This window comes from Amphiura filiformis, chromosome 3 (genome assembly GCF_039555335.1).
Source record: "Amphiura filiformis chromosome 3, Afil_fr2py, whole genome shotgun sequence".
Lineage (NCBI taxonomy): Eukaryota > Metazoa > Echinodermata > Ophiuroidea > Amphilepidida > Amphiuridae > Amphiura > Amphiura filiformis.
In genome coordinates this window covers 77,947,863-77,975,090 of record NC_092630.1, presented here as the reverse complement: position 1 = coordinate 77,975,090, position 27,228 = coordinate 77,947,863, and the positions used below count along the sequence as shown (strand labels likewise).

Here is a 27,228-nt window from a genome sequence, read left to right as displayed (position 1 = left end):
TGACCAAAAATAGTTCTATCATCAGTACTCCTATCCGTAAATAGTACCGCCAAGCCGTAAATAGTACTTTTGACCATGCCTTCCGTGTGCGCGCATTCGATGCGATGGAACAGGTCACGCACGCAAAACTGCCATAGCGTGATTTTGCGCTGCTGTAATTGGGTAGCCCGATTTTAGCCTATTCGATTTTTTTTGAAGGGCAAAATATAGGTTGTGCTTAAATTGGTCGTGATGTTCACAGTTTTAACCAATCAAGCAACAAGAATCTATGTATGTGGTATATAATATAGTTTCTCTATCTACTGCAATACTAACACTATCTTTATGTAGTAACTCACCTGTTTTTGTAGAGTGGTGATAGTCTGTGTTTGCTGTGCTAGTACTTCTTCTCTATCTGCTGTAACCCTAACACTTTCTTTTAATGCTTCACTTAGCTCCTCTATTCTATCATTTCTCTCTTTCACTATTTTCTGTTGAAAAGAAAAGAAAAGACTGCATGTTGATACTGCTCATGGATAGTAATTTCTTAAATACTGCCCAAGTTACCTCTGTCTAGGGGTATCTGAAGCAGTTCAAGAATAACTAAACTTTGTTTCACCATGAGTTTTGTAGTGAAGTAGTTTGCTGGTTGCAATATCAAATCATGCATATTAACCTATAAGTATGATTTGTCCAAATGAAAGCACTAACATCACAACCAAACTTGAGCTGAAATAAAGTATAGCTTTCCACAAGCAACTGTGATCTTGTCTAGAATGACTACTTGTTTGTTGCTTTATTATTTGTAGTGCAAGCAGGATAAAAGCTGATTACAAATATGATTTTTAACATTTCAAATCATAAACACAAGGTACATTTTCAAGACATTGAATGTTGTTTGTTTTTACCTTCATATAACCTTTAGTAACTGATAGTTTTCAATAACAAATAAATTTGCAAATAATTCAGTTTGAAGGCAGTGAGTGGTTCATTCAAATAACCAGAATATTAGACTCACATTTGCAAAAGCATCTGCATGGCAGTTTTGAAAATGAAGTTAATAAAGTTTGTGAATTTCAAACTTTTTGGTGTAAAATTAATTTGCCATGTCTCACCTGTAATGACTGTGTATCAGTAGCGAGTTCCCCTTCTCGTCTTCTTGCTTCTTCCATCAGCTGTGCATTCATCTTCCTCTGCATCTGGGAATCTCTCTTCATACCACTATGCCTCTTCATAGAATCCTTATATTGTCTGCATTAATAAAAATAAAATTCCAAATCTTATTTACAGAAATCACAAGCCACTAGAGTTTATTTTGTTGTAGATCACATGGCTTGGGTTATAGCAGGAGACTTTTACAAATGATTCAATCCAGATCATCTACACATGCTTATCATAGATGATATGGAATGATCAATTCAAAAGAAAGGGACAGGCTTGTTCTTTAATTATTACTGATCTAGATTCCACATTGTTCATCTTAAGCAGCATTTTTAACTATGGTGTATTAAAACATGGTGACTTTTTAAACAAACATGAATATTGCTGTACTATCTTTCAAGATCACTCATTTAATAATACATTGAAGTTTAAAACAAAAATCAATCTTGCATATTTAATATAAAGTTGTGATTACATGTATACAAATATTAACCATCTATGAGTATGGTCAAAATAAAAGGTGAAGGGGGATTGTTGCACTCAATGAGCCAGAACAGTGAGTGGAATTGAATAATACATCTTTCACAGAATGATTATATTTCAATCATTACACAAATTTAAGACAGTTTTAACTGTTAATATTAAAATATTTGTTTTACACTCCTACATAAATTCTGTAACTTATGTATGAGTGACGATAAAATTAAAACAATTAATGTTAAATGCTGATGCTTGAGACTTGTCACAATGTTAAAGTGCATTGAAAGTTTTAATAAACATAAAGAAGTGTGATTTCTTCTTAATGTGGCATAAGAGATACTGATACATACATTAATAGTACAGGTTTGCTATGCTTTAATAATATTTCAGTCAGGTACAGAAATGACATTTACAGGAATCAAGAGGAACAAAGAGGAATCAGATAAATGGAAATACAAGTTTCAAGTAATGTGTTGAGATTCAATTGACATCAATAGTATACTGATTCCTATAGTATAATACATAAGAAGTTACATGCAGGTGAATTGGTTGGAAACAATCAATAAGCATGGGATGTTTATCCATCAAACGACATCTTGGAAAAGTACATATCAATACAAAGCACAGAATAGATTAATTGGACAAAATGGGAAGGATAACAGAACAAGAGACAACATGCAAACTGTAAAGAGATGAGAGACGAGAATAAATGCAATATGACAGATGAGAGATGGGGCAAATATTATTGCGATGCAATAAAGATCTGATACAATCAGGTCAAAGGCAGCCATTGTAAAATGGAGATACAGTCACAGAAAATGGGCTTTATTAAAGCTCCTTGGCAACCAGGTATGCTAATAATGTAAGGATTTTAGCAATAGTATGCTTGGTTACAGTGAAAATTGACAATGATAATAAAGTCAGTTTTCAAAACTGTCTCCTTTGACCTGATCATGTCACAATTTAAACATAGCAAAAAGAAAGCAACTGCTACATGGTAATATCTGCATTTTGCTAAAACTTTAACACTATTAACAGGTACAACCATAATAACAAGACTTTAAACAATGATCAAAAATGACAAATTTGGGCTTTCAATAGGTGTTATGCCCTCTGTTCATTTACATAGATCAAACACTGACATTGTTTTATGAGTAGAAGTGATGCTGATATCACACATATATTTTCCGTGCTTCCTGATTATTTTTAATACTATTATTTATATTTTTGGAGTGTATCTGATTAAGTTGCAACATGTTAACACTTTATAAAACATTAAAAGTACACATCTGAAATTATGAAGCTCCATATTAATAGTATACACCAACTTGGGTTCAAATGATATTCTGATGCTCTTTGTTATTAAACAGATTTTTAACTTCTGCCATAAAATGCACTTGTAAATGGTATCTGTACTGAGAGTGCAGTAGATATAGATTGAAAGCTGGTTTGAAATGTCTGGTAAATGAATACAGCCCAATCCTATCAGCCGCAACTACAAAATAAATCTTGCTTTTGTAAATATCAAATATTCAAATAAATATGGCAAACATAATGACCAAAGCAGCTGTGCTATGCAGTGAAGTTACATCATTCTTCAGATTGGAATTGAAGCTTTTGTTGCTGTATGTCATTTCTGCAAATGATCAAACCACAGGTGCTTTGGAAAGATATTTGAAGAACAAGTATAGACTCTGTGATTGCTACTGCTACTGGACCTGCTGCTGGACCCATTACACACTGTGAGACTGCCTCCCAAGAATTGTCAGGGAGACATGCACAGCATCATTATCCCTATATCTTCGTGTCAAAAACTATCATATGAGATACCGCCAAGTTCTATTCTACATGTTATATGCAATTTGCGCATGCTCTAGTATCCCATATGGTGTTGCTGTTACAAGGAAATTCGATTTGTTTTCAGGTAAACCCAGGTTTTGTTTTTAAATACACTAACTTGAAATTAAATACACTAATTAGCGGCCATTGCTGTTTGCTCTGGATACATTTTTACTGCATTTTTGGCGTAACGATTTTTAAATCGTAAGTTAAAATTGTGATATATTTAATTTTGAGAATTACAATTATATAAAGGAACACATTTAGCCCATTCACCTAAAATCCAGGTGCTTGTATTATAATATTCGATCACACATGTATATCACAATGCATATGTAAACTTTCTTTATCTATGTCAATAATAGAATATTAATTTCACCAACGGAGTATGGACCTGTATGAAAAAATATTTATAACATAGGGTGTTGACGCTGTGACATGCACACTGCCAAGTTTCAAGAAGGTTTTGAAGTCTCATTTCTATCCATCCTATTGAATCAGTTTTTGCTATTGCTTTGTTTTTATGGTGCTTTGATCAAGTTGGAGAGGTGCCTTATCAAATATTACTAATGTATGACAGTATGTATGTCAAAAAAGAGTTGTGATCATGAGTTATTTTAGCCCTTGCTTTGTAATTGAAGAATTACCTATGCAAACCCTGCATCACATCTCCCTATTGATGACTGTCTTTTCTTGAAGAGTTGCTTTTTAATTCAAAATGTATATATACATATAGAGTAATAACACATAACAATACTGATCAATAACATAGTAAACAGGCAGGTCTAATACAGAGATGCCACTTAATACCTCTCAAAATTGTTTTAAAAAAAGCCTGAAGTAGCACTTTGCATTTGGAAAGTCCCTAAATGGCCTGATAATAAATAAAACCGTGGAAATTTGCACTTTCAAGAAGAAATTCAGGCTAAAGAAGGAAAAGTTGCATCTCTGCTAGTAACATTACAAACCAATGATAAATAATGTAAGTACAACTGGTATAGATGAAATTGAGAGAGTTCAGTTGCTTACTGCAATAAGTTTGTGTTTGTGAGCATGTTTATATGATGGAGTATATTTGACTGTTTGGTATGCAAATACTTTATTTGCCAATATATCAGAGTATACATCAACAACTAAGGTAAAAAGGGAAGCTGTTTCTTGAGAACATTAACTTCATAAAAATTGAAATGAAAATTTACAGATATTTAGCACAAACTTAGAATAAGGTATACCACACCATGAGTTGCACTTTATTCCATGATGATGTACTGCTCTCAAAGTAACCAGAGGGTGTTGTACCAGATTCTGAAATTGCACCAGATCTTTTGACATATATAATTGAAGACCAATTAAAAAGACTAGTTTGCATCTGACGTTAGGGCAAAGGTGTGGCATGATTGGTTGCTGACCTGCGCAGTTCTGCATTTTTGGTCTGTTGACAGGACGTCATATGCAAACTAGTCTTTTTAATTCGGTCTTCAATTATAGCATGTACAGACTAAAACAATGCTTATACAAAACCACTTGTTGAGTTACTTGTCATTGGGGGACATGAATACCATGCAACACCAATAATAGACTAATTTTATGTATAGATTTGCTAATTTAAAACACAAGAGGTAGATGAGAATATCATAACATGGCCTACACTGCCTCATCACAGGTGAAAGTTATTTGGGTTGATAATGAAACTGTGTAAATCAGAAATTAGATTCACACAATATGGAACGTGTACTTGGTGTAATGAACTACGGTTCTACCCTGCATTTTGACGATTAAATATACCTCTGTTTATAATAAAAACCCAGTTCTTTACTTAATAAAGTCACAGCAGGTATATAGATCAGCATTATATGAAATGTGACAGAGGAAATTAAAATCATCACTTGAGTTTTCAATTTATGCTTTACGTCTATTAAATCACATTTGGACTGTGATATTTCATAATGTAAAAGTTTGCATCTTGGTCTATTATGTGTGTTGTAATGGGAGGGTAACAAGCTTCAAGACACACAATCAAATAATTGAACACAACACTGCCATTAATTCCACCATAACATTCACAGGATGAAAGTTACAGCCAACTTACCCCGGACAGTTCATTCGGATGACACTAACAAAGTTGTGAGTTAATAATTATATAGATGAGAAAAGAATTAGAACAGCATTCAGTCCATGAGAAGAAAATTGTTAGATGGTCAGTCAATCAATTAGTTTAGTACAGGCAAGATGATTTGAATGCATAAGACAAACTTTTTATCCACAGAACCTGGTACATTCACACATGCAGATACCTATATAATGGTCCATGTGAAATAATACAGCAGCATATTGTCAACATGATATGAACACATACCATGGTGGATTGCTGATTCAAATGAGTGAATGCCATGAATGATATGAAATCCTTGCCATGAAAATTTGTACAATGATATATGAGCATTGCTATGTATGACACTTGTTCATTTAAGTATAATGAATAACACTAATATGTGACTTGTCTGAACTAGGAAAGCTTCAAATAATTGATTCATTCTGAAGTAACCTTTTCAATAATTATACTGACCATTTTTGTAAGTCATCATAACAGATACCTGTACATTATGATGGTCTGTACTTTGCTCACATTTGTGCTAAAAACTGATGTATAGATGAATTTGTATATTGTCTGATGTTTTTATATGGACCCATACCATAATAAATTTCTATACTGGCACCAGGCTTGGTCAAGACTATGGCTTAAATTAGGGTAAAATTTAAAATTGACCTTTTTTTCTGGCAACTCTGTATGTGATTTACCCTGTGATCCCCTACTTACTTTTCTAATTCACCAATTCTCTTATCTTTCTCGTGTTTTTCTCCTTCTGTTTGTTGCATGATTTCTAGTAGTCTATCTAACTCATTCTGTGCTTTCTTCACTTCATCTTGAGACTGCCGAAGCTGCTTACTAAGGTCAGATACCTGCTGCTTTTCTGTGGTGTCTTTTTCCTCTTTTATCTGTTCAGAAGTAAAGGAGCATAATGAGGTATTAATATTCAATTCAAGCAAACATTGTGAAATGGTGACCACTCCTCAACATTGAAAGATGGGGTTATCCCAAGGAGTCACTCACCAAATAACATTTCCCCAAGAAGGGATAATTGTCACAAGGCTTTGCACTTTAGGGTTACATGTACAGTTGAATCACTAGAAGTTTAAAGTTGGATATATTGCTGGGCAAACATAGAAAATTATTTGTAAAAGCTGTTTAATTTATGTTTGGTGTCAATCAAAATAGTCGTAATAACTTCCTGGTATGCTTTTCTCTATCTTCTGCAGTTTTATGCTAAGTTTTAAATGAAAATTACCAGTTACAGTGATCAACACAATACATTCAAGACCATGTGTGGGGGAAAAAGTTATGTGCCAGAGTGACACCCTGGGGTAACATGTATACTCCATGTTGAATTATACTCTACTACTGCTATTCGCCCATTGCATGGTTTCGCCATACGCAAGAAGAGCTTTGAATTGGCAATAGACATGAAAGGAAGAATTACGTAACATCACACAAATGTCATATGACTGGTTTAAGTCCCAATCATGTATGCTGCCATGTCAAGACTCTCCTCATATATGACGGAACTGTGGAATGGGTGAATGACATGAAAAATACACAATTTAAAATACAGTTGTACATATTGCTACAAATTACATGTGATATCATCAATCTAAAGGAGTCATTTGTTGCTTATATTGAATTTGAGTCTCAACTTTGTATTTTACTATTCTGAACAACACTAAAATTACCATATCTCTGGAATAGTATGCAGTAAGTCCAATTTGTAATGGAGGTTTTCATCAGAATAAAGCTCTGACAATGGCACATAAAATGAATTCAAAAATAAATTTAGATTTTTCTTGACAAAGGACTCATTTTGCTTGATCTCATCACATTTGATTATGAGAAATCTAGATACTACAAAGTTACAACAATTGGTATGCGTTTGACAGAACAACTTATATCTGCAGCCAAGTTTTGAAATCTTGAAAAACAGGACTGCTGGTAACACCAAACCACCAACTCAATGTGATGTTAAAGCTTGAATTGACACCAAGTAATTCTTTCTAGGTTACAACCTACCATCTGTAGATTTTATAAGAATATTTGATATTTGTAGATTTTATAAAAATTTTTGATATAAACTTCTATTATAAATTTGTTTCTTACAGTAAGAATTTCAATTGAATGACCACATGACAAATGAACATGAAGTCGCATCAAACTTGGTCCTGATTGGGTGATTTGCCAATAATGTCTTTTGACTGGTTTGATTGACTGCTCATATTTTGTCCTTTGAAATACGACTACATACTGTTGTGTTAATTCAATTGAAATTCTCATTGTAGATTATGTTTCTATTTAGAAGAATAAAAGATAACATAAGTATAATACAAACCCAGCAATACCATAACAAATTGGTGAGGGACAGAGAATATATCTAAACTACATAACAGCTTCACAAATATGGCTGGGCTTCAGGAAATTATAGGCCCTACCTTCACTGATTACCATGAGGGTTTCAAGATATAAAGCAAGCTATATGGAGTCATTGAAAGGCACTTGATCTAAAACAACTCTCAGTGGTAAGTACCCGGGTTTGAAATTATCAAACACTACATGCAATTACAAGATGGTAAAAATGTCTGCCAAGTATGGTAATGAGAAGGAAAAGAGGACAAGAGGTGACAAGCAAACAAGCAAAGATACCCTAATCTACCAGTTCTTAGAATTACAAATGGAACTCTCTAGATTGCACCAAGAGGTCTAATCAATATACAGTGAACTTAAAGGAGAAAAAGACATTCCAAAGCTAACAGCAGAAAAAATTGAGAAGATGGGAAACTGAGAGGGAAAAATTATTTTTGTTTTTATTTCAACAATTAAGTACAAGGGTAAACTGTACACGGTATTGATGGAAAAGTAGTGCTGGAGTACACCTTGTGATGTTCTCTATTAATTGATTTGTACTCAAAGATAAGAAAATCAGCACCTGTAGCAGTGTTGTATAGACTATTGTATTAAAAACATCTCAAAAGCAGTACCTTTATATTGGCATTGAAAAGGCCCATATGGTTAGTTTTGCTTTACTGTTTCTAATACATTTTATCTGCTACTCAATTTCCACAAGGGGGAATTAAATACAACATGCATTTGATATAGCTTGAAGATCACAAGGTACAAACTGTAGTAAAGAACCACCTATTAGACTACCTTTAGTTCATTTGACTTCCTTTGTTTGTGCATGTTATCACATGCGAGCGCTACTGCCTCAAGGAATCCAAAATTATATGGCTATAGAATATGATATTGTCCTTACAAATAATTTGATTTAAGGGGGAACTACACCCCTGGCCTATTTTTGCATTTTTCTCAAAAATTATAGCACATTGGTGACAAGTAAGATATGTATATTATAGGAGCAAGGACTACAACTACTGTACTGAAAATTCAGCAACTCAAAGCAATTAGTTATTGATTTATTGATCACATATTGGTTTTCCCTCAATTTTGGCTGTAACTCCACAACTGTTGTCTGTGCTGAAATAAAATTTCCAGTGCAGTAGGTGTAGTCCTTGCCCCTATAATATACATATCTTACTTGTCCCCAATGCACTATAATTTTTGAGAAAAATGCAAAAATAGGCACAAAAATTGGGCAGGAGTGTAGTACCCCCTTAAATCAATCAAATAAATAGAATTCTACTTGTAAGAAGTACACAATTCATCATAACACAAAAATATTCTACTTTGTCATAGATTCACCCACAGGTTCAAACAAATAATGCCAACCCATTACACAACCAATGCAAACAAGTATTCACTTGATATTGAAGTTTACTGGGCCCATGGTGAAATAAATAAATAAATTACCTCTGGATTAACACATAAACATGGCAGAGTCCAGACTCTTTTGGTCTAATCTCTCAATGATATCATTACATTGATGGAGCTGTAACATAATAATTCAAAAGTTCATTGCTTGTGTTTATGAACGCATATGCTATCAGACAGCACTAGCGCCACCACTAAAGTTGACCACAATATTACTGCTGCCAACTGAAGCATTACAAGCTGCTGAATTCCCCACCACCCATGCATTGTATCAAGAGAATTGTGTGTTTGATTAAATTTGAATTGTGTACTTTGATTTCTACCTTACACCAACATATAACCCATATTTGTATCCTGAAATGCATGCTTTCAACTTACGTTGCTAATTTATGTACTTTCTATATAGCATGCAAAAGACCGAAAGATAACAGATAGTATAGTCATGAGAAGACAGAAGGCATATCTGATATAGTAAGTTGCTTCTTGTTACTTAAATACCCTACCATTCCTGGGGTAGATTTCACTAACATTTACAATGCTTTTAAGTCCTTTAACCCATCAGAATTCCAAACCTATCATACCATATAATCTAGGATTCCTATAGCGGCAGCTTGCACAGGTTGACTGTCTTAAAGTATTGTGCAGTACCAGGGGAGTATCAGTGTAATACCAGTACAGTATCCCTGCTAATGGGTCCTGTGCAGTAGCAACATTGGTACTGTGTAGGTACTCTGTGTGTACCAGTCAAGAACATTGGAACAGTATATCTGTGCAGGTGGCCACAATAGGAATCTTGAAGTGAATCCTATGGAAGAGTTATGATGGGGACTTACAATGGGTTTAGGAATTACAACACATGCAACTGTTAGTGAAATCTGTGACTTTGAAGGTTGAACCACAAATCTCAATACCAATAATAAATACTTAATTTCATCTCAAGTAAATCAAATGACAGACTTTCTTGACCTTCTGTATGTATACAGACAATAAAACCAGTGAGGACACAATGTTAAGTATCTGAAGTATTTGAACATCACTGGCCTTGCTCTACCTTCATGAAAAGTATAGAAATATAGTCATATAATGATAAAACCCATCCATCATATAAAGAACAATCAACATCCAAATCCTCAACAAATCCTCAAATAAGGTAGGATTTTACAAAGATGATAAATTTCACAATTAGTTCTAAGGTCAAGTGTCCAATACTGCTCTGACGTTTACCTTGAGTTACCAGTAAACTAATGAGTCACATAATTGACTGAAATAAGATGAGATTGGTATTCTATGATTCAACCTTCTAAATAATACTAATGACCTTTCACTTTGTCATTCTAATCTTTCATGACTGCAACATATTTCTTCCCGATGATACTGAAAGTTTTGAATATGCAACTAGGAATTAAAAGAAATGGTCTGTTCCTTTACAATATCTGTGGCCCTAAATTATAAAGAATAAAATGTAACTAAGATCTGAAACTATTTAAAACAGTACATAATACCAGGAAAGTTGAGAATATAATACAGACCTTGGCATGATTGGTTATGTAACAATAGATGAGATGTTTCATAATGGAAAACATTATTTGAATACAATGCATAATTTTTATGCATAGAATATTGTTGAAATGTTTCATGGAAAGTAAAAGATTGTATATCTGGAATGGGCTCTGTATTCAAAATGACTACATGATTCATCCAATTTCCTAATTTTGGTAAAAAAATGGTATTCAAGAACTTAAACACATATAATATGTTTAAGACATAGTTCAAATTTGGTGTTAAGCTGTAAAACAAAATTTGATGACTTAGTATGAGAGTGAGTTTTCATACCTGTTTGAAAAAAGTATACTTTATTCAACTCATAATCGATGTTCAACTTGTGACTGGTGAAAATTACTTGATTTTGTTACCACGCTCTCCAGCTAAGTCCCAACTTACACTCGCATAAATTCACAAAATCATGCATCAGTCATGCACTTGTGTGTATGCCATTCTATATCAATCCAAGTCTTGCCTATTATGAGCTGAACTAAGTATAGTGCTTCTTATTTTGGATGCACTTCTCTAGGTACACTAAAAATAAGTAGTACACAGGTATAAAAAAATGAAATTGAGTGTATAACATTGATTTTTGGCTGTCATTACCCTCTTGAGTTCTGCTTCTAGCTGTGTCACTTCCTCCGTCTTCTGTGCTACATTCATTTCTAATGTGGTGATTCTGGAATCTTTCTTTAAACTCTGTGAAGCTACTGTTGATGCATGCTCCTTGAGGTCCAGTAGGGTTGTCTGTATGGGAGTACATGGCAAACAGGAAAGGGAGAAATTGGATTAAATAAAGTAAAAAGTATAACAAATAAAAATTTGGACAATTATTCATCTACAGCTTAAATACTACTGCTAATATTACACTTCTCAATATGCATACCTTATTCTAAAATTGATCAAAAATCATACTGACAATAGCTTTCAAACTTGCTTTTGTATAAAAATTCTTATTCATCACATACACACAAATCCCTGGATTAGTTCTACATTCATTTTCTGCTCCATTGTAAAATCATTTCTGAATTTGTAAAACACCATCTCCAGTATGGTGTACTTTGCTTTGAATTTCATTTCCAAATTGTCTATTTTCTCTAATACCTACCTAAATCCCAAATGCTCATTACAAGCATTCTTGACTCTCATTTTCAATGAAATTATGTACTACTTTCATTCTTGTAAGTAAAATAAGCATCAGTCAAACAAATCCATATTTTCGATTGCTTGTATTTGCCTATATTTCTGATTGCCTGAGTATTATAACTATTATCATCTGGGACATTTTCTTACCAAAGACATAATCAAGGGGAAAATAAATAGAGCACAATTTCCCTTATGCAATCCAAGTGCTAACCTTTCACTATGTCCCAGTTTGCCGCGCTAGATAATGTCGCGTTAACATTGATGTAATATAAAACACATCATAACACATGTAAAACAAATCTAGCTGTATGATTCATATTATCATGGTAATTTGGTCATATTTAATTACAGTGTGTGGGCAAATGATACAGGTGTAAGGGTAAGGTAGTTGATATTGCTCATCACTATTGCTAACTAACAACAAAATGAATATCAAGTTTCTGGTATAATATGGTAAAGGTTACCTGTATATTACACTACATAAAATATTCAGCTGAGTGTCTCATTAAAATGTGATATAGTATTTTTAACGTCAGTAAATGATATAAAATGGGTACTTTGTAGAAGGTGAAATAAAATCTTGTTCAGTTTAATTTCTGTTATAAATGTGCATTAATATATGAAATTGAATTTATTTTTGTTCCTCTTACAAATTGGAATTTGCACTTTTAATACATAATATTTTCAGCATGATGTAATAAAAATAAAATAATATTGCTGCCACTATTCGGTTCCTATCAATCGGTTAAGAATGTGTATGTTTTCAATCTATAATGAGTCAAATCCACTCTTTGTGTCTGTATATTATGAATACTTATGATGATTTCCCTTAGGTAATTGATTTTGTTGTACCAGTACCTATTGAAAATTGGAATGAGATATATACTATGGCTTTTACTAGCAGTATCGACACATACACAAGATATTTTCAATTTAGATTTATTCATAATATTTTAGCGACAAACAATTTTCTTTACAAGATAGGATTAAAAGAAACAAATTTGTGCAGTTTTTGCAAGACAAGTATTGAAACCACTAAACATCTGATGTGGGATTGCAATTTCTCCAACCTTTTCTGGAAGGAAATTATTTCCTGGATAAAAAATGATCTTCATCTTTTCATAAACCTTACTTTCAAAATAGTTTGTTTTGGTTTGCTTAACGAGGAATTTGATTGTTTCAAAAATTTAATTATTCTTTTGGCCAAGCGCTACATTTATAGGTGCCGGGTCGAGGAAAAGCCTTTGAGCATTTTTGTGTTTACATCGTGGGTCAAAGCTTTTGAGAAGTCAGAGAGGTTTATTGCTGTTAGAAATAATAAGTTTGCTAAGCACACAAAAAAATGGGAGCCTTTGATAATTTGATTTTGGAGCTGTAACCCTTTATTTTATTAATTCAGGAACTGTACATTTAAAAAAAAAATTATTTTTTGGGCTTTTTGTCATGTGTTGTGTTATTTTGTTGCAAGGTACAGTACATTGTATGTTGTATGAATTATGAAACTCTTGATTTGTAATTACATTTTATGAATACAGTCTATAGTTAAAGTTTGTTTCCTTTATATTATAAAGTGCTTTACTGATTACATGTATGTATCTTGCTTGTTTATGTGTGTAGGGTTTGATGGTTTATTTTGTATGTTTTCTCCCCCCATCAAACCCAAGTACAGGGAATAAAATACGAAAGAAAGAAAAAATGATTTCCCTTAGGACGTACGCAGCTTAAAATGTTTTGTAGAAATCATCTCAATCAGCTTACAACAAGGTGTGTTTTCAATCTGTAAACAGCTTTGCCGGTGAAAAATATGGCTTGAATCGTGGCATAATCATGGAAAGTTTGACCAAACCATTAGCTTCTATGAGACTGGAAAACAACAGATCCCAGCTATAACCCTATCCTAAGCATCACTTTTGCTTCACACTAATTTGATGGTCTTTATTGGGTCAAAAATTATGATGCAAATCTTCAAACTTGGGCTACTAAATCATGGATCTGGTAACCCTCTTTTGCTCACATTCATTGAGCCAAATTTATTATTTGAATATACTGACTGATAATGCTCAATCACAATATTCTAGAATTAACATCCATTGATTAGGAGAGGCTGACCAGATTGACGGCCTGCTCACGCCAATTTACCCAATCTCAATTGGGATTTTGGCATCTAAAGACAGCTCAGAATTTTGTCAGTGTTGTCAGTCTGTATATAATTATACAAATAAAATGGGCTCATTGTCATCACTATTATTTGCATACTAAATGTATAATTGGTCAAATAAAGTTAATTGATCATCAATTAATTACCTGACAACAAACATTATGACTTTACGACCTGTGTTTTGTAAGGTACTGACAATAATGAGTTATACCCATTAATATTAGAAACTGGCACCTAACAGGCAAAGTCCCCATGCTTTGTATGCAATGATCATATTCATGAGGGCCAATTGTTCTATCGCCTGTGTTTAACAAATCATGCACATCATTGCGTGCCTTTGCATTTATGCGAAAGATATCAAGACGGCAAAGTATGCCATAACAGATGCAGAGTGGGCATAGCATTGATGGAAAGATTGGTACTCATTTATAGATGAGGCTGGACTCTATCTGTTTGGGCACCATCTGTATGTTATCAATCTATGGATATACCACTTGTTTTTACCAAGCAAAAATTAGGCATAAGGTTTTTGTCAAGACCAAAGCCAAAGGAAAAACATACATATTTCTGCTGATAGTTTGCCAGAAACCGTCTGGCTTTCTCAAGATGTTGATGATGTTATTGATCCATCTGCTTGGAGTGGGAATCTTGTTTCACCGGCAAAGCTGTTTTGTCTTACCGGAAGTACTCCTGCCTCCAACATTGGTCTTGAGGAAAGGAATTCAAATATGTGACTTAGAAAGAATGTCTCCTCATCTCTGTTCATGGTGCTTTCTCCTCTCTTGAGAATCCATACTGATTCCTTGACCCATCTTGCCCATCTTGACCCATCTTGATCTAAGCAGATGAATCAATGACATCATCAATGCTTTGAGAAAGCCAAAAGGTTTCTGTCAAAACTGTCAGCAGAAAAGCATAACTTTTTTCCTTTTGTCTTGACAAAAAAATTCTAAATAGCGGATTGAACCTCTTCAGTCATGACATTGATTACTTGATCATTTTGCTTTTCACTCTTTTCACTATTGTGCACCGAGGAACTTTTTACATATTCTACCATTGGGCTATTCCATTTAAAATCCACCCTACCCCTGTGGAAGATTTTGGAGATATCTGCCACAGGGGGCATATGAATTTCAAATGGAATAAACAAATTAGGCAGCTCCATTTGAGTTTCGTACACTCTCTGAGAAAGATTCAACTTGAATCTTCCACTGAGGGAGGGTGAGTTTCAAATAGAGCTTCCAATGTGTTCATATCGTTTGAAATTCATACTCCACCTGTGGCAGATATTTCCAAAATCTTCCACAGGGGTAGGGTGGATTTTAAATGGAATAGCCCATTCTGTCAGACAAATATGATGTCCTAAAAAATATGTTAAAAACTGTAATAACCTCTTTTTCTTGTAGTTCTTTCTGGATGGCTTCCATCTTTGTCTTCGTATCCTTCAACTGCTTCTCAAGATGCTCAATCTCTTCCTTTTTCTCTTTTTCTTCTCGTTCCTTTTGTCCTTTCAATCGCTCAATTGTCCTATCTTTGTCAGAGAGAGCATCTTCCAAACTGGACACTGCACTATCAGAGCTGCTTTGGTCAGCTTTGAGGTCAGAAACCTTCTCTTTCATTGTATCTACTTGAGTTGTTTTTTCTGCAAGTTGCTCTTCCAGGTTGTCAATCTATCAAGGAAACATCAAGATAAATTCAATTATTTAGGAAAATTCTTCTTTAGTAATAATTGCTATTCTTTGGTTCACCTCAAGTTTGGTACTAACATCAATGCTTTTTTGCAGTAATTGCGCTGCAAGCATCCTGACAAACAGCCCTTGTACACATGAAGGTATGCTATGTGAAAATAAAGTGAGATTAATTGTATGCGCATGAATTTGAAATACGCACCTATGTCACTACTGAACTTGAGGCGAACCAATGTATAGCTGAATGAGGTGTGTAATGTGCAACATTTTTTCAGAAATTATCTGGCAAAACATCAAATCAAAAGTGAATTATTACTGCACAATGTTATTACAGCTGAAAAGAAAAAGTGTCAGTCAAAGATTACTAGAAAATGTTAGCCTCGCATCGAACGTGTCAAAATTTGTTAAGAGAGATAAAAATGTTGTATTTATGAACAAAATAGTTAAAGCTGCATTTGTGTGCACTCAAACTACATTCTAATAAAGACTGCCATCAACAATTCAAATTTTTATTAATCATACATAGTAGCAGTTATAGAAATCAAGACTTTTTACATCAAATATTTTATCAATCTTTCCAAGGATAAGACTGATGTACACATGTTTTCGTTATCGTTATCAAATGACATCAATAATGAATGGGTTATTAATGTAATCATACCATGCTTCCAGGTAATATCTCATAACCTACTACTCAATGATATTTTCTACATTAATAATTTGCCTCTAGCTGAATCATTGGATTAGATCACGAGAATTTATATGCCATCATGTGCACATGTCGAACATGGAGGGTAAAATAGCATATCACTATATTGTTTTGTCAAATGCATGGTCAAATTTGGTTTGAACTGAATGTTGCGATCTATGTGTAAAGTGTTGCGGCAAAATAACACTAAGTCCAACATGCTCATAATTTGGTTAAGCTCATGTGTTATGACAGCAATTATCATTTCATTTCAAGTTTTATGGTGACAAAAAACCCCATTCTACGGGCAGGTGGACCTTTCAGTTTCAAGCAGGGTCGCTTGGACATTGTTGTTTTTTCCAATCAAACTCAGTCCACTTTTGGCCAAAAAACAGCTGATTTTACAGGCATTAAAAAAAATATCTCAGAAATGGAAAATGAAAAAAGCTATATTAAAAATGAAAAAAAAAAACCGCACAAGAAACCATTGGTCTGATAATCATGTTGCTGTTTTGTATATTTCAAGTTTATATGACAATTAGTTCTCGAGATATTAACTGTAAGCAAATTAGTTAATACATTATGTAGTATCATTTAGCATGCTATAATACAATGTAAGATTATTATGCCTTCCTGTACAAATTTGTACCATACATCTGATATTCGGATTCCAACTCTCTATTTATATACACATACTTCGAACTACCCTTTTAAAATCTCCTAGATATAAATAATATTTTGACATTTAATTTAATTGCTGACTATTGTTGATGACAATCAACCCTCTACCCTTTCTTCAAATTCTTTTCATGTGCATGCATACTAAACAACCTTTTGTTCCTATTACCAACCATGTCTCTATGATCACCCCACAGCCACCATCCCATCGCGACTTATCAATATTTCATGAAATAAACAAAATATAACCCGCATATGAAATTAAAGAAGAAGCACGATACAGGTAATCTAGAAGTGATGACGGATTATTCTTGTAATGTTATAGTAACGATACATCTACTAAACAAAGTGTACCGGTGTTAATCTGACACAATTTATGTTTGTAATATAGAAACATTGTTAGCTACAACAAATATAAAAACAAAATTGCAAGAGATTTATTTCAACAGAAAACATATCATTTGATCCAACAAAATCTATTAAGCATTGCAAAGTGAGGTGTTATTACAATATTGCATTTGTAAAAAAACTATTACTTGTTTCTGTGGAAAAGAAAAGAAAAATGTTATTTTTTATTAGTATGCAATGGCTTCACAAAAGTATTAGACCAAATTAATAATTTTAATGTAACATTATTATTATTCCATTAAAAACTATGCTAGCAGTAATTAAATAAAGTGGCCTGTAAGGTAGCGTTTATATGTCAACAGCCTATTTGTCATACAGCAATGACCACACGTTTGCTATAGTGTTCACAAAGAAGATTATATATGTATAATCAGAATTAGTTGGACCACAATTGTCACAAAACTGACTATTTCAAAAGAATTGAGAGGGGTAGATTTCATCACAAGTCCTTAAACCCACTGTACGTAGCGCAAGTCATAACCCTTTATAACACTAACATAAACGCTATGGAAGAGTTACAATCATGGAGAGCGGTGTCACCAGTCATTTTAATACCATCCAAATTCTTTTGAGATATAAATATATGTATGTGATAAATAATCAAAATAATCTCAAAATTGACTTTGTCAACACATTTTGACAGGGCCGGATTTACCTTTTTGGAGGCCCTGGGCCAGGCGAAAAATTGGAGGCCCCCAAACTCGGCGTGAGGAAGGCATGTGCACTCAAGCGGCCAAATTTTGGTTTACAAATAGGGGCCTAAATAAGATCGGTTTTACTAAGACATTTGCACGCGAAGCGCGTGAAAATATTCAATTTCAGATCATTTTAGCCCCAAATGAAGGTGAATTTTGCTATGTAAATGGCCAGTGAAGGTGAATTTTGCTATGTAAATGGCCAGAAAATTACGCAATGTTAGCATATTTTGGTCCAAAATATGGTGTTTTGGGGCTAAAAAGAAACATGCACATGGCAAAATTGGGGCCCCCAAATTTTGGGGGCCCTGGGCCCGGGCCCAATGGTAAATCCGCCCTGCATTTTGATCCTGTTACATTTTAGGTTAGCCCACAAGATTTTGCATGCAGGTGAAATGGGCAGATGGAATAAGGTAATTACTGTGTGGACTCATGTTTTTGTTAAATGATAAAAAAGTTGTTCACTGTAGTAAGCTACTAGGAGGGGAGGGTCTCTCAATTCAAGTGCATTGTGGTTGAAACTATTCTGATTATACCAACCAGTATACATATCCACTTTATACGATGCTTCCAAAATTAATATAGAAAACTTCATATTTGCAAAGAAATTTGTAGCATTAAATGGCAGTTTGACAAGCTTCTTTTGTTATAGCACAATAGAACAAAGAACAACAAATATCACTTATTATTGCTGTCAATATGTTCATGTAGTGTGCGTAAAAAGGTGTTCCACAATCAGTAATCTACAACAGAAATAAGAGTCCATCAAAAGCTTGTAGGAAAGTCTAGAAACACTGTCGTTGAACTGATTTAATTTGGTTACCTGCTCTCTCAGATTGGAGCTTACTACAGTGAGAGAAAATGAAGCTTTCTTCATATAATTTCCTCCTCTCTAAAAACAAAACAGTAAATGAGGAAAGTAAAATGTGGTCAGAACAAATTGAATTTCCTTAGCATTATTCGTTGTCTTTTTCAGGCATTCTAATCTCACAAAACTTTAGCGTGCTGGCTATTTGTTGTTAAGCGTGGATGGAATTGAGCTCTTCTGATAAGATATCTTTTGAATGAAACGGCTCATAGTGAATTGCAACTTATAACTATAGTTCCCAAAAATGCTGATCTAAAATAATTGGTTTCATGACCTTTTCTTTATCACACTTTTAATGAACTGTCTGAATCTGTGGAATATTTTGGAACACCCTATATACACACTATGAACCATGTCATTCTCATCTTTCTGGCAAAGTCTCATATACTGTGCTCTATCTAACACAAATAGAACACTATAACTGGAGATATTTTGACTGATAGTTAGAAAACAAACAGTAAACATTTAAAGAGATCAACTTTGCCACAAAGATTATCGATGACCTAGGTCAAAGTTTGTGACCTCTTATGTCACCTTTATCTGCAGGTAATTATGTTTAGTCTCCTTAATTTCCATCCTAGTCTCATAGTCTGCAACCTATATAGTGTACAATGAAGTCAAAATACAGGGGAAAAGATGAAGCAAGTCAGAAGATCGTTTAAATATCATGGCGGGATTACATTTAAGCAAGGAGGAGGTGATTTCCACAGCATATAATCTTGTAAGCATGCATAGGCATGATTTGTTCTTCATGGAGTCAACCATGGGCTACATGCCTTGAAATAATTTTTGATTTCATAGCCAATTAATACCTGATCTAAATTTTATTTTGAATCTTGTTTTTAATGTTAATGTGCTATCTCAGTCATCCAGCAGTCCCATCACAACAGATTGAAAACCATAGAGTTGTTTTTGAGTTGTCTTTTTACAATTTGTTTTAAAATTTTGGATGACAATAAATAAGATCAAAATTGCACTATGAATAAAAAGGGTGGTCAGAAAACATCCTTTATAACTTTCTCCATGCTTACAACATCATACATATAAGTGGCACCCCTGGGACAGACTGGAGCAAAATGATGGAATTAAATGCAGTAAGGGACATCTGATCCAGAGAGTGTAATCAGGATCTGTTTACGGAAATTGTACTGGCTTTAATGATGATGATGCCACCGACTATGTGAAACCTGTCAACACAAAAGAGATAGGGCAGAATATAGTGTTAGATTTATGTCACAAATAAATGTATACATATATGAATGGGACAGAATATGTATATGAATGGGACAAAATATGTATATGAATGGGACAAAATATGTATATGAATGGGACAAAATATATATATGAATGGGACAAAATATGTATATGAATGGGACAATATATGTATATGAATGGGACAAAATATGTATATGAATGGGACAAAATATGTATATGAATGGGACAAAATATGTATATGAATGGGACAAAATATGTATATGAATGGGACAGAATATGTATATGAATGGGACAGAATATGTATTAAAGGGACAAAATATGTATATGAATGGGACAAAATATGTATATGAATGGGACAGAATATGTATATGAATGGGACAAAATATGTATATGAATGGGACAAAATATGTATATGAATGGGACAAAATATGTATATGAGTGGGACAGAATATGTATATGAATGGGACAAAATATGTATATGAATGGGACAAAATATGTATATGAATGGGACAAAATATGTATATGAATGGGACAGAATATGTATATGAATGGGACAAAATATGTATATGAATGGGACAAAATATGTATATGAATGGGACAAAATATGTATATGAATGGGACAAAATATGTATATGAATGGGACAAAATATGTATATGAATGGGACAAAATATGTATATGAATGGGACAAAATATGTATATGAATGGGACAAAATATGTATATGAATGGGACAGAATATGTATATGAATGGGACAAAATATGTATATGAATGGGACAAAATATGTATATGAATGGGACAAAATATGTATATGAATGGGACAAAATATGTATATGAATGGGACAAAATATGTATATGAATGGGACAAAATATGTATATGAATGGGACAAAATATGTATATGAATGGGACAAAATATGTATATGAATGGGACAGAATATGTATATGAATGGGACAATATATGTGACGCGATCAAGCAAAATCAGTCGGAACTCGGAAATATTGATTTAGAGATATAGCCAAAGAAAGAAAACATTTCCTTTTGTTTCCTATTGTTTTGGAAACTCTTAAATTGCTCATATCTTTGGAACTGGTTGTTCAATTTCAATTGGGTTTTCTGCAAAATCCAGCTTTGTAAATGCTTTTACTATCCTATAAGAAACTGAAAATTTAATATTTCCGAGTTCGACTGATTTTGCTTGATCGCGTCACATATGTATATGAATGGGACATAAAACAGGCTACAGTTGTTGAAAACATTGGTAGATCCTTCATGTAATTATTTTGTATAAGCTAATCCTAACCATAACCCTAATCCTAACCCTAATCCTAAACCTAAACTAACCCTAACCTTAACCCTAATTTTGTGTACTGAATTACATGAAGGAGTAACCAAAACATCATTAAAATTGGACTTACAAATCCTTATACAAATATTGTCATGTTGTGAACAGCAATGAAATACAAAAGAGATTCTATAATTTGGGCAGTTTCTGTAAAAATCCTTTTAATAACAGATGATTTACAAATGTTTGTACATGGTATTCCAAACTGGGCCCCTCTACCTGTTGAATTCCACTCCATAGCACACTCCCTCAAATCGCTAGCAGCTATTCTACTCAGTGACATACCAGGTGAATATCCTGACATCATTTCACTCTGTACATTTACACATCTGTAAAGACAACCATTTGTGCTGGATTTGATTTTTAGAAAATGGGTAAAATTGCCATGGGTGATAATACTATATAGTGATATTCACACAGGCTTGATATACCTTAAGATTTCACTGACTTTAGATATATGTCTACATAAGAGATTACACCAAGTTTACACTAAGTTGAATTTGACAAACTTGATAATTAAATCTATCATAATATTGATCATGTTTACTTCACAGTCATTCACTAGGCAAACAAAAAGTGTTTTTGCATTGATCACTAAAAGTCTTGACTGAAACAGACAGTGAGTTTGTGAGTATCAGTAAATGAGTGACGGCAGGTCCATAGATTTCTTGGGTGGGGCATTTACAAAATGTGGACTTTTGGGGAAAAAAAGTGAACTTTGACCACAATAACATTGACTTCCGAAAAATTTCAATGTTTAAACATTATCTTTAATTTATATGTGAATCAGTCATATTTCAACATGTATCAGAAAAGCAGATCTTTTTGGAAGATGGATGTGCATTGGATCTCCCTAATTTTGAAAATCTTGAATGCATCATCATCACAGTTGCATTTCCAGGATCTGTAATTACAGCAAGTAAACCCTTTGGATTTTCATAAATCTTAAATACTGGTCAATGTGTGGATGTAGTTAATATTGCAAAACCAACCTAGTTCCTTTGATGAAATAGAACAAATGCACGAGTTCAAGATAGGTACCCGATCAAATCGTCTGTATGACATAGTAGTAGATAGAATTGAGCAATTGCTGAACAGAACATACAAGAAAGAACAAGATGAAAAAAAAATCAGCACTTTCCATATTTAACCGAAATAAATGTTGGTTTCTATCATAAAACACCAGAATGATCTGTGTGTAAATACACGATCACATTGTAGTGTATATAAAAAATTTCATCAACTGACCCAACGATACAGGTAATACCATTGAAATATCAGCAACAAAAGCAATAGTACCTGCCCATTTCAACTAGCAACGACTTCAGGTATAATGATAGACAAAGATAAAAAGACTAGTTTGCGTCTGACGTCATCTGTCAATCAAACTCCGAGCACGGTTTGTTTACAAGTGTTGTGATGATATGAGTTGCTGAACACGGCGGTAAAACCGGGCGCCTTATTGCTAATTTTGCACCTTTTAACATACAAATCATCTCAAAAGTTAGGTCTTAATAGTAGGAAACTTTTTTTGGCGAAAGCACCATGTCCACAATGCCTAGAAAAGTTGCTTTTTGCCTTGTAAGAGTACGTAATTTTCGCCATTCACTGCTATTCCTTTTCTCCGATCGCCACCAGCCAGAGGAATCGACCTTCCTTGTACGCGCTATCAGCCAATCAAGGATCGTAGAGAATTTGATTGACAGTGACGTCAGACGCAAACTAGTCTTCTTATCTTTCATTATAGTTTGACATTTTCTTGGCTTTATTGTAGATCAAGTGTACCTACATACCGTAGAATTCCATCTATAAGCATATATTGTCAGCCTACTACACTAATTGCCCGAAATTGATGAAAGGCAGACATCCTCCACAAAAACATTACTGATACAGATGGCTGTACAAACATGTATTATTGTAAGACCTGCTATTGCAATGTTTTTGTGGAGGGTATCTACCTTTTGTCTCTTTCTTCAAAGAAGACCCTGATTTAGGGCAGAAAAGACGAGACTCTGTTTAGGGACATTATGCTTGTAGATAGAATTCTAACGGTATAACTCAAGAAAGTCAATAATCATCATCTCAATTTATTGGATTTATTCCAATGCATCAAATATTTCATGGAAACATACAAATGGTGTGAAAGTGTGCACAATGGAAATAAATAATTCCATTCACTTTCTAATACAATGATAACATTTTCAAAATTCCATAACTGTGAAAAGACGGCAATAAAACTCTGATAATGTCAGGACATCAAATTTATTATTCATTCCATAGCGGGTAAACAAAATATTCTCCTGTTCGGGCCTCATTCTGTGAAGGAGCAAGCTAAATGGTTAAGTTGTGTATAGGAGAGTCGGCGGTAGGAGTCAAGTAGTGAGTTGTGATCCATTCCAAAGAGGCAAATTAAATGATACTTACCATGCTGGAGTAGTGTATGTGTCTAGAAAAGAAATTCCTTCAGGATTTGGGAAAGAGGACATTTAAAATTGAGAGTTCAGAAAGATGTGAGACACATTTTAAGATTGAGATCTATAATCCTGATAGGGAAGATAGTAGTGTAATCTATTTAAACGCAGACAGACAAGTCTTGTTTCTCCTATATAACCTTTTTAATAAAGATATAAAAATTTCCCCCTTAGGGTAACATACTAATTTAATGACTGGATCCTAGTATGGAAGTTGGAATTTACCAGTAGTCCGTGTCCACTTACAAAAATTATTTCACTATTTTGCGCATTTATTAGAGCAAACTGAATCAGTTACTGCATATCATTGCATCGTAAGAATCAGAAATACTTTAATGGCACTAATAAGAAAACCTTAGCTATAAATAAACCACACTCAAAGACACAATTTTAATATGCATATGCTGTAATATTTGTGGTCCCTATCTCCTATCAATGGGAGGTTCTTCCAATTATTGATGTATAACTCCACACAATTTAAACCCCAATTCACCAACCTATGGCATCCTATACCTGCCTCTCAAATAAAAATGTGTGAATATTCGTATCAGATGAGAACCTGCACAGGGTATACGACAGGTTCATTGATGCAGTCATGATTCCAGGCACGTTCCTTTGCTCAGTATTGGGAGACACAAGGTGCAAAATATACACCTCATATGAGAACCTTAGAAGAAAAAGTGACCCAGTAAGATTAAGTTATACTGAGGCTAAATGCGATAAAGCACTAGGTCATATCAATTTGGTATTGATGTGAGTCTCTTAATGCATAGCCTCATCCACTGTATTTTATTACCATTTTCATTGGGGAGAAAACTTAGGAAATGCTGTTTTAAATTTAACCTAGGTTTTTGATTACAAAATGTTCTCTCATGAAGTAACAGAAATAGCAAAGAATGCAGGCTATAGGGTCTCAAAATACCTCATAATGAACTGGCAAAAATACCTAAACGAACTGGCAAAAATACCTCATAATGACCAGCCAAAAAGTAAACATGAGAGTAAGTTACCCATCTAAACATCACAAGAACCATCGGCCCTTATTAAATCATATAATAATGTACTTCATTATAGTGCTATGACAGACCTTGCACTTCTGTCAAATCCAATATAATTGAAATGAATATTTCCAATGATGTAATAATACAATGTACTGTACTATCTGTGCATCTCTGACCTACTTAGTGGGGTAAACTAAAAATAGTAAACCTGGCCTGCAGGATTTTCATCACAAGGGTTAAAATTATCTTTTCAATAACAGTATATGGCCTTCCAACCAGCATTTGTGGTTACCCATGCAGCATTAGCGGTTGGCCCAGTTGGATGAGTAAATAACTGTAAATGGCTGATATTTGTGGTTACCCATGCAGCATTAGCAGTTGGCCCAGTTGGATGAGTAAATAACTGTAAATGGCTGATATTTGTGGTTACCCATGCAGCATTAGCAGTTGGCCCAGTTGGATGAGTAAATAACTGTAAATGGCTGATATTTGTGGTTACCCATGCAGCATTAGCAGTTGGCCCAGTTGGATGAGTAAATAACTGTAAATGGCTGATATTTGTGGTTACCCATGCAGCATTAGCGGGTGGCCCAGTTGGATGAGTAAATAACTGTAAATGGCTGACAAGATAAGAGATGTCCTGGGCAATTTGCAGGAAATTCAACTCATCATGCAACTACTGATCATGTCATAACACATTTGGTTGAACACTAACTTGAAACACCATTTTAATTACAGGACAATTTTTTATATGATGCACATGAGTGTGACCTGCAAAGCAAAATATAAAGAAAGAAACAATGAACCCCTCTAAAAACAGAGTATAGCCATGATGGCATGTATACACCCTACTATATACAGCCAAACTAATTTTATGGTTAGACACTCTCATAAGCATTTTTTGCAACTCTCAACTCCTACAGTATTAAAGTACCACATTATTCATCTTATGCACTTTTTTGCCAGTCCTAGCAGGTTTTGGCTACCCTCATCTGATTCTGGAAGTCATGGGCCAGTAAGAGTATCATGTCGACTGTTCAAGAAACTGAATCTCCTTAAAAAGGTGAATTAATTGAACTTTGCAGAGGAAGTTAGAGCTAGTATTATGCATGTCACCTTGACGCACTATGCATGTAAAATCCCATCTTTGTCATTCATTTGTTCATTCCTTTCATTTGTTTATTCGTTCATTCATTTGTTCGTTCATTCATTCATTCATTCATTTACCCATTCGCTTGATCAATCAATCACCTCTATCCCTAATCCTGCTCATGATAGACAAAACTACACCAGAAAAGATGTGTATAGCATTGTAGCTGATCAATATACTGCTTCAACCCTCTTATCTCCCCAAGACGGCATTTACTACTATGAGGCCTACGCAGTATCCACAGTATCATCATTTCATCAGAATTCACTGTTATTATATAGAGTATAGTAATATAGGTAAGTTTTTGGTTACATGATGCTAGCATTAGTACGTCTTTTGAAATGAATGTTTTCAATGGAGAGTCACGTGCAACATATACTGACCGGTAAAGTTGGCATTCTGAGAGGTAGACATGATATGATATAATCACATTAATGTGAAAATGTTACATAGTATGTAATGTATGCAACATAATTTTATACACTATGTATTTCACAAATTTTGAAGTATTACTAGCATAATGGATCTGGATGTAAATGTTAATATAAAGTGCTATTGGGCCCCTTTGGGACGACATAGTGATCTGATCAAGCTAACCAAGTTGGACGGTCTAATAGTCACTTTAACAAACTTTCACACATTTTATTCTAAAAAGAAGATAACTTGGAGTAGAAAATGTCATTAAAGCATCAAGATTTCATAGATCTTGCTACTGAATGTGCATTATACATGCACTCATTTGACACTGCAATTATACAGGGCCAAAGAATTCTAAAAAACAACAAACATTTCTAAGTCTGCTGATAAAAACATAGCAATACGTTTGAAAGACTGCAAGAAATCAA

At 34.0% G+C, this 27,228-nt stretch overlaps 1 protein-coding gene across 4 annotated transcripts in view; it reads right to left on the bottom strand.

Annotated features, from left to right (window-relative positions):
- Nucleotides 1-27,228, bottom strand: part of LOC140149185 (ERC protein 2-like) — a 134,782-nt gene that overhangs the window by 49,154 nt on the left and 58,400 nt on the right. For 2 of the 4 annotated variants that reach the window (XM_072171391.1, XM_072171390.1), the window contains exons 6-12: nucleotides 19,740-19,802; nucleotides 15,572-15,850; nucleotides 11,483-11,623; nucleotides 6,278-6,456; nucleotides 5,549-5,572; nucleotides 1,095-1,230; nucleotides 339-470 (exon numbers count right to left, since the gene is read on the bottom strand). In XM_072171391.1, coding sequence (XP_072027492.1) covers nucleotides 339-470; nucleotides 1,095-1,230; nucleotides 5,549-5,572; nucleotides 6,278-6,456; nucleotides 11,483-11,623; nucleotides 15,572-15,850; nucleotides 19,740-19,802 — 954 coding nt within the window. The remainder of the gene's footprint in view (nucleotides 1-338; nucleotides 471-1,094; nucleotides 1,231-5,548; nucleotides 5,573-6,277; nucleotides 6,457-11,482; nucleotides 11,624-15,571; nucleotides 15,851-19,739; nucleotides 19,803-27,228) is intronic. The other 2 variants (XM_072171392.1, XM_072171393.1) reach the window with 2 other exon arrangements.